Source organism: Otolemur garnettii, unplaced genomic scaffold (assembly GCF_000181295.1).
Source record: "Otolemur garnettii isolate 467f Iridium unplaced genomic scaffold, OtoGar3 scaffold00025, whole genome shotgun sequence".
NCBI classification, from domain to species: domain Eukaryota; kingdom Metazoa; phylum Chordata; class Mammalia; order Primates; family Galagidae; genus Otolemur; species Otolemur garnettii.
In genome coordinates, this window is record NW_003852420.1 from 12,165,342 (window position 1) to 12,174,558 (window position 9,217).

Consider the following 9,217-nt stretch of genomic DNA (forward strand, 5'->3'; position numbering starts at 1 on the left):
AAAAAAAAAAAAAAAAATAAAGTGATCGTTTGTAGCTCTAGCTATTTAGATATTCTTAGCATCTGGCCGAAACTCTTGTAAGGGCAGTAGTCCCTCCCCCAAAGCCAAGGGAGAGGAGAGGAGAAAGCCCTTTTCAAGATCTCAATATTCCAATGGTGTCATCCCAGCTGGTCACACCTTTCTAGCAGATCCAGTTCCAGTGCCACCTGCCCGAATGCAGTTTTGTCCTATGAACCCAGCCTGAAGAAAGCATGTACCTGTTTCCCTTAACATGATGCTTTCACTTTAATCTGTTGATGTCTACAACGTGTCACATAGAGGAAGAGGGCACAGTGTGCTCTTGGCCAAATGTTAGGAAGGCCCTTCCTATCTGTGATGTGTATACTTTTTCCTGCTGTGAAAGCTAATTGTCTCTGTCTTGTTTTGATTTTACAGGCCAAGGAGGTAGCAGAACAGACCCTGGGATGTGGGTTAGATTCCTTTGAGTTGATTCAGTTTAAGGCAGCCCTGCGGTAAGCAATGGCTGATGTTTTTTATAAGGAATTTGTTTGCTTTTTAAAAAGACTCTTTTGTTCCTTGTAAATTATATCGCATCTCCCCTTTGACAAATGTTTCAGTAAATAATGGGGTGTATGAAGGAGAGAGACTCCAAGGAACCCAAGATGGAAGAGCTATATGAGAAAGAGTCACACATGTTTTCTGAGGCTCGAATATGAGCCAGATTAACACCAGAACCACAAGAGACCTGACAGGCCTGGGCTCTAAGGTTAAAACACTAAAACTGGAGGCTTAAATGGTGAGGTTTGCTAAGGGCAGGGGCCCTGGGCACAGGAAGATAGTTACTGCTTAGAAGAGACTTGCCATAGTCTCATCTGTCTTTCAGATGGTAGAAACCCTGGGCCTAGCTGTGTCCTGGAGTCTAGTTCGTCTGGGACTCTGGCTTCCTGGCAGGGTTCCCATCACCTCTCCCAGCATGTCACAGTGGATCTTTGTGATCTACTTCTTTTTTGCTAAATCAAGCCAGACACATGACTTTTAAAAGGTTTAGATAACTAAATTTTCATGAATCCAGTCCACTTAACCCACTGTCCCACATGAGAACCATTTTGTGTGCTTTTATGCACAGGATACAAAAAGCACCAATATTTAAGAATATTTCTGGGGTGAGTCCTGTGGTACCGCCCTTTCACACCTATAGCCCTGGGCAGTAAGAAGGAACATTCAAAAGGTAAGTCAGTCACTTGACCTATTGCTGCCTCTTCAGCCGTGGGGGAAAGAGCCAGATCTCTGTGGTGGAAGGCTTTAGAATTGTTTCAGGTCTCTCTTTCCCAAGTTCTTCTCAGTCTTGTTGCTCTGGCTATGAAAGGGGAGAGATGGGGGAAGCCTGTCCCCTTAAAGCCTTGTGCTGCCCTGCACTGTCTTTTTCTGGTAGACATGAGTTTGAAAAATTTCTTCCACTTGGCAGCTGTGTACCTTGGGCAAGATATCTGCAGCTGTTTCCTCAGTTTTTCGCCTTGTACAAAGATTGGACATAAAAATGTTAGCTGCAGTGACCATCAACATGGCTGACATAGTCATTCCATTCTTCCCATCCTTAGGCCCTTGCTAGGCCACTCAGCCTTCTAAGGCAGGCCCCTTCTCAGTCCCTAGGACTCCCTAGACCTGGGTGTCCACCCTAGCTGGAGGAAGGTATAGGAGAAGACCTTAGGCAAAGAAAGAGAAGCTTCCAGGGACGGTCCTCTACCCAGCGTCCTACCCCATTCCCTCTACAAAGGTCACTTCATGGAAGACCCTTGAACTATATCAGGTGAGCAGATCTCCTCCTAAGAGGACAAGGAAGAGAGAGCCATGAGTACAGATGAGAAGGTAGTATGTGACAAACTACTTGTAAAGGCAGGAAATTAAATTTATACAAGTTAGAGTAAGCCAAAAGGGTTTTCTGATTATTTTTGGTTCAGAAGGCCTAACCTTGCCCATGGCTCCACATTACCATTTGACTATGAGTAACAAAGACATGGGCTTGGCGCCTGTGGCTCAAGCGGCTAAGGCGCCAGCCACATACACCTAAGGTGGCCGGTTCAAATCCCCAGCCCGGGCCTGCCAAACAACGATGGCTGCAACCAAAAAATGGCCGAGTGTTGTGGCGGGCACCTATAGTCCCAGCTACTTGGGAGGCTGAGACAGGAGACTCGCTTGAGCCCAGGAGTTGGAGGTTGCTGTGAGCTGTGATGCCATGGCACTCTACCCAGGTGGATAGCTTGAGACTCCGTCTAAAAAAAAACAAAGACATGGCCTTTGCTTGAGCTCAGAGCAGGAATGAAGGGTCCCCCAGACTGCATTGGGCAGGAGTCCTGTCATGTCGTTCTCTCCTGTTCTCCTCCAAGAGTCAAGACATCCCCGAGGCACAGAGGCAGGGTCATGATTGGGAGTCAGACACTGGCTCCATGCCTGCTAGTACCTTGGGACCTGGGAAAGGTATCTAAAATATCTAAGGTAGGCTTGGCACCTGTAGCTCAGTGAGTAGGCAGCCAGCTACATACACCAAGGCTGGTGGGTTCAAGCCCGTCCTGGGCTGCCAAACAACAGTGACAGCTGCAACAAAAAAATAGCCGGGCGTTGTGGTGGGTACCTGTAGTCCCAGCTACTTGGGGGGCTGAGGCAAGAGAATCACTTAAGCCTAAGAGTTTGAGGTTGCTGTGAGCTGTGATGCCACGGCACTCTACCAAGGGCAACATAGTAAGACTCTGTCTCAAAAAATAAATAAATAAAATAAAATATTTAAGGTAGATCTGCATAAAGCAAGGATGACACACACTAAGTGGCCTTGAGTGTCCTGAACAGGTGTGCTATACAAGCAGTGTCTGGGGAGGTTACCAGCCCAGGAGTCAGCAATAGCAGACTGACTTTTATTTTGTTTTATTTTGGTCTGCAGCTCCAGGATGGATTTTCACATACATGCTGTGAATAATCAGGGAAGGTAGGTGGAGGCTGTGGTGTATCCTCATATGGGGGCAGGTTTTAGGAACATAAAGAAAGGAGAAGCTACCCTGTAGTGGCTGACAGAGAAGGTCTTCTGGCATTTCCACACCTAGCAGTGCCATCGCTCAAGGGCTGGGCTTGGGGCTGGCTGTGCTCATCTGAGCCTTGTTCCTGAGTTCCTCCTTCTGAGAGGCTGAGGAGCGGGGGTCAGGGGTGGACATAATTCACCTTAGTGGCCCACATACTAATTCTGCATACATTAAGCCAGTGTATTGAAAATACCTAAGAGATATCTGAGTCTATGAATTATTGCCAAATTGAAAAAAGAGAACACAGTAAATTTCAGTACATTTATAACTCTTCAGCATATCTCTCTCATCACTTTTCTTTTCTAGAATTGTGCCTCTGGACAGTGAAGATAGCTTATCCTTTGTGAAGACGGTAAGCAGAGCTGTTAGAGGTCATCTGGCTGGGAATGGCCTATGGAGGGACATCTACAAGGGGTGAGGTTGGAGTGGGTAGGAGTCTTGGGTAGCCAACCCTTTACCTAAAGAAACTGGTCTATTCTCAGGACTGTCTGTAGCAGTGTTGATCCTGTGCTTTCTGAGGGTGCCCTGCAGCTGTGCCAGGCCCACCCCTATCCACACTCCGATGGCCTAGGCTTCCCCACAGTCCAGCGTTGACTGAGGGGCAGGAGGGACCTCTTCTGAGGTTAGGAAGCCTTCCTGCAGGTAGCTGGGATTGCTCTGACTACATGTGGAAATGTGAGCTGAGGCCAAGCCTGCCTTGAACAGTACACCAACAAGTTTTCAATGGCTGCTTTATGTTCTAAACCCTGTGTTGATGCCCTTAATGGGTACCTAGGAGAATTAATTACAGTTTTGTGCTGCATAACTTTTCAGTCAATTGTGGACTGCGTATACAATGATGGTCCTATGTGATTATAATACCACATTTTTACTGTACCTTTTCTATGTTTAGATATGTTTGGACACATAAATATTTACTATTGTGGAATGGTTGCCTACAGTGTTCAGTACAGTAGCATGCTGTGTAGGTTTGCAGCCCAGGAACAATAGGCCATACCATATAGCCTGGGTGTAAAGTAAGATCTAGAAATTTTTTTTTTTTTTTTTTTTTTTTTAGATCTAGAAATTTATAGAAACATAAAGATAATCTTCTTGGCCCAGCACCCCTATCTCAGTGGTTAGGGCGCCAGCCATATATGCTGAGGCAGGAGGATTCGAACCTGGCCTGGGCCTGCTAAACAATGACAACTGCAACAACAAAATAGCTGGGCGTTTTGGCAGGTGCCTGTAATCGCAGCTATGTGGGAGGCTGAGGCAAGAGAATCATTTAAGCCCAAGAATTGGAGGTTGCTATGACACCACAGCACTTTACTGAGGGTGATAATGAGACTGTGTCTCAAAAAAAAAAAAAGATAAATAACTAAGAAAGTTACATGAAGGCTATGTTAACCAGTTTGATGGAAGTGTCTTGGATTGTGTGTGAAAACACCACACTGTACCCCCAAAGTGCATCAATGTACACAGTTACCATTCAATAAAAAAAAAAATAAAAAAAAAAAAAGATATTCTTCTTCTAGCCCAAATGTGTCTCTGATCAAGAATCAATTGCAAGGGAGCCTGGGTGATCCTGAAGTCATCTCCCAATTCAATGTTGTATTTAGGATAACTTCAATTTTCTTTAGAAACTCTAGTACTCTTTGCCACGTGCCTTAAAGCAGTGTTTTGTGGTCTCTTTCTTATGGATGTCTCCCTGGAGATTTTGGGCTAACAACTGGCCTAACTCTGGTTTCTCATTTGATACATACAGGCTTGTATGACTGTCTATGACGTTCCTGACTTGCTGGGAGGAAAGGGGTGCTTAGGATCTGTGGTCTTCTCAGAATCATTTTTGACATCTCAGATCTTAGTTAAAGAAAAGGGTAAGTGAATGTGACCTTTGGAAAGAAAACCTTGAACCTTTTTCTTTTTGGCAAAGTAAACCATAAACCAAGATAAAAGACTATCTAACTGGTGAAAATATTACAACACTTAAGATAAACAAAGGACATACAGGGTATCCTAAAGGTTGCCATACATGTATATACATATTTCCTTATGTATACATACGGAAAATGGAAAATTGTAGCTAAATATACCTTTATTTACAAAATACTCATTACAACATTTTACGAAATATTCACAAAATATTCCTCTATGCGTTGATATATAAATATAAAAAATATTAAAGATATAAAATATGTGAGTTAATTTTTCCTATTGCAATTTTTGATTATGTATACCTGTAATACCCATACTTCCTTGACAAAAATTAAATGTAAAAAGGACTAATTCCCAGGACACATTCGTTTAAATGTGTTTTTCTATTCTAAAAAATGCTAAAATTAAGCACATGGAGAAACTTTTCTTCAACCTCTCATTAGTTTCTCTGTCTGGAGATGAGGAAGTTTTAGTTTTCTGCAGGCGTCAGACCTTTTATACTGATAAGAAGAGGCCTTGCTCCTGAAAAAGGAAGAACGTTTACTTACTGTCTAAGGTCTGCAAGGGAGGTTGAGGTGATGGGGAGTAACAGACGTGTCTTTGGTCTTCCTCCAGATGGCACTGTCACCACAGAAACCAGCTCCATAATCTTGACAGCTGCTGTGCCCAGATTCTGCTCCTGGCTGGTTAGTGTCATTCATCAAGTAGAAGTGGACTTAAACACGGAGAAATTGGGGAGAACATTTTGAGGAAGAGCTTCCTCATTGGGTCCCTAGTAAGATGTCAGATCCTCAGCTGGCTATTGTTCAGGAATTGAAGGATTTTTTTGTTTATTTGTTTGTTTGAGTTTTTTCGTATGTGTATGTGTGAGTGTGTTTTAAAGACAGAGTCTTTCTCTGTCACCTAGGGATAGAGTACCATGCCTCAGCCTAGCTCACAGCCACCTCAAACTCCTGGGCTCAAGCAGTCATACTGCCTCAGTCCCTTGACTGTAGCTGAGAGTATAGACTCCTGCCACCATGCCTGGCTAGTTTTTCTATTTTTAATAGAGGTAGGGTCTCACTCTTGCTCAGGCTGGTCTTGAACTCTCAAGTTCAAGCAGTCCTCCTGCCTTGGCTTCCCAGAGTGCTAGGATGAGCCATCATACCCGGCCAGGAATTAAAGTTTTTATCTCAGCCTTTTCTCTTTATACAAGCAAATCTAGTTTCTGTAACTCTCTCATTATCTTAGAATGCTTTTAAAAGAAAGGAACTAAGTTATCTGGGTGTTTATTAAATTATAAAAGGAAGAAATTAATACTCTTATTTTATAATTAAGGAGACTAAGGTTTAGAAGTTGAACAACCTATACAAGTTCACATAGTAAGAAGTGGATTATATGGGTTCCTTCTCTGACCTGAATGGTTGCTGTGGAGTTTTACAACATGTCTTAACATGTAGAAAAGTCCCGTCTTCTGGCGGAGACAGTGGCTTACACCTATAATCCTAGCACTCTGTGAGGTCAAGACAGGTGGATTGCCAGAGCTCAGGAGTCTGAGAGCAGCCTGAGCCTGAGCCTATCTCTAAAAAAAATAAACATAGCACTCTATTCAGGGCAACAGAGTGAGACTGTGCCTCGGGGAAAAAAAAAAAAAGTTCTATCTTCCTCAGTGAGACTTGATCTGAAACTCTGGTACCTTATAACATAGAAAGTCTGATGGCAGCAAGTCTGATAATGGTTTAAGTACCTACTTTAGAATGTTTATACTCTTTTTTCTATAGTCTGACATGGATAGGAAAGAATAAGAGTCATCCTCTAATGTGAACATGTTTAAATAAGAGCACACTCTGAAAATATTTTATTATGTTCCATTTCCTTAATCCCTAAAAACAAATGTTTTTCTCTGAAGTGCAGTGTGAGTGGAGACTGACACATCCTCTTCACTTGTTGTAGGCTCATTAGCTGGACCTCAGGTTCCAATGAGAGCCTGCCTGCCACGGCCTTGGGCTCTAAACCCTGAACACCAGCAGCCAACTTTGCAGCCATGTCAGGGCCTGGGTGCACTTGGGCCTGGCTATGGTGGAGGAACTGCCCAGTTAGTTTCCTAGAAGTATTTGAACACAGCAGTGAGACCCCAGCAGGGTTGACCCTTAAAGCAGTCAACTGAAACTCTGCCTTCCTTTTGGACACAGGTAGAAGATAATGAAGTAAAATTATCTGAGAAAACCCAGCAAGCAGTGAGGGTAAGCACCCTTTTTATTCTCAGTATTAACATCATATCAAAATAAAATGTAAATAATTTATAAGGATAATTTATAGTTCATCTTACTGCTAAAGAATCTGTACTACTTTGTCTTCAATTCCTGTTTGCATTCAGCAGAGCTTCAAAAATAAAAATAATCATTTATGGAGGATATAATTAGATTCTTTCTCTCATTAAGGGCTTTTGGTATTTTTTTCTCTTTTAAATATCCCCATACTATTAAAAACAGATCCCAAATTGGTCTATATATGTTGAGCTGAGAAGTCAAGGCTTTAGGTCAGGGAGAACCTGCCTCCGTTTTCACAAAGGATATTAATCCACAGGTACATGAACATGAACAGGCATTGCAGGCTTTGGTGCCTGGACTCAGAGAAGACCTTACTTAACAGTCTTTTTCTCAGCACAAATCAAGGATGCCAGTGACATGCCAAAGAGCCAGGCAATGCCAAAGGCCATGGAATAAGTCGGGCATATCTGAGTCTGACTCAGCTTCTAGACAGACAAAATGACACAAGATTTTTGATTCTGTATTTATGCTATAAATCATCTGCCCCTTTTTGGTTGTTTTTAAAGGAAGATGAGTGTTTCCTGGGCACTTTGCTAACAGGAGGAGAGGGAGCGTATCTTTATTCCAGCAGTCCACAGTCCTGGCCTGAGGAAGGTGAGGAGCCGTGACTTTTCTGTTCTTGACTGTATCTGGGTCCTTCGTTTGCAAATGGTTTCTTCATTGTAGCATGGGTGTTGTGATTAATAATACATCTTATATTTGGAAAGACTTGTTGGAGCATAAGTGTTCTCTTGCAGTTTTTCTCCTTGGACCCACTCACTTTGTATATGAAGAAATGCAGGGGCCAGGTGCAGTGGCTCGATACTGTAATCCTAGCACTTTAGAGGCCAAGGCAGATGGATTGCCTGAGCTCACAGGTTTGAGACCAGCCTGAGCCAGACAAGACCTTGTCTCTAAAAATAGCTAGGCGTTGTGGCCGGCACCTGTAGTCTCAGCTACTTGGGAGGCTAAGATAAGAGAATCCCTTGAGCCCATGAGTTTGAGGTTGTTGTGAGGTATGACACCATGGTACTCTACCAAGGGTGACAAAATGAGACTCTTGTCTCCAAAAACTAAAAAAAGGAAGATGTATGCTAGGAAGTGCTGATCCCAGAACTATATCTGGTCTTCTTGTTGTTGCCTGAGTTTAGCTCTGGGAATGGGCTAGAGCAGCAATACCTCTAGAAATAGAGTCTGTGGACCTAAACAAAATCTGGATTAGTTTTCTTTTGCAATATAACAAATTTCCACAATTTTTTTTTTTTTTTTGAGACAGAGTCTCAAGTTGTCACCCTGGATGGAGTGCTGTGGTGTCACAGCTCACAGCAACCTCAAACTCTTGGGCTTAAGAGATTCTCTTGCCTCAGCCTCCCAAGTAGCTAGGACTACAGACATCTACCACAGCACCCGGCTATTTTTTGGTTGTAGTTGTCACTGTTGTTTGGCAGGCCCCAATTAGATTCAAACTCACCAGCTCTGATGTATGTGGCTGATGCCCCAGCTGGTTGAGCTACAGGTGCTGAGCCAAATTTCCACAAATTTAGTAGCTTAATACAATCCCCACTTATAGGTTAGAAGTCCAGGAAGAGTTGATTGGATTTAGATCTTAATGAGGCCAGAATTAAGGTATCAGCCAGATTAGGATTTTGTTCTTTCTTTTTTGAGACAAAGTCTCACTCTATTGCCCAGGGTAGAGTGCTGTAATGTCATATTTCACAGCAACTTCAAAATCCTGAGCTCAAGCGATCCTCTTGCCTCAGCCTCCCAAGTAGTTGGGACTATAGGCACCCATGATAACACCCACCTAGGTTTTCTATTTTCAGTAGACACAGGGTCTTGCTCTTGGTCCAGCTGATCTTGAACTCCTAAGCTCAAGCAGTCCACCTGTCTAAACCTCCCAGAGTGCTTAGGATTACAGGTAGGTGTGAGCCACTCTTTTTTTTT

General features: G+C 43.2%; 1 protein-coding gene across 2 annotated transcripts in view; it reads left to right on the forward strand.

The window, feature by feature from the left end:
• Positions 1–9,217, forward strand: part of CUNH20orf194 (chromosome unknown C20orf194 homolog) — a 151,463-nt gene that overhangs the window by 72,359 nt on the left and 69,887 nt on the right. For both annotated transcript variants that reach the window (XM_012804175.2, XM_023512184.1), the window contains exons 14-20: positions 436–512; positions 2,933–2,977; positions 3,375–3,420; positions 4,816–4,927; positions 5,601–5,671; positions 7,157–7,207; positions 7,801–7,888. In XM_012804175.2, the coding sequence (XP_012659629.2) occupies positions 436–512; positions 2,933–2,977; positions 3,375–3,420; positions 4,816–4,927; positions 5,601–5,671; positions 7,157–7,207; positions 7,801–7,888 (490 nt within the window). The remainder of the gene's footprint in view (positions 1–435; positions 513–2,932; positions 2,978–3,374; positions 3,421–4,815; positions 4,928–5,600; positions 5,672–7,156; positions 7,208–7,800; positions 7,889–9,217) is intronic.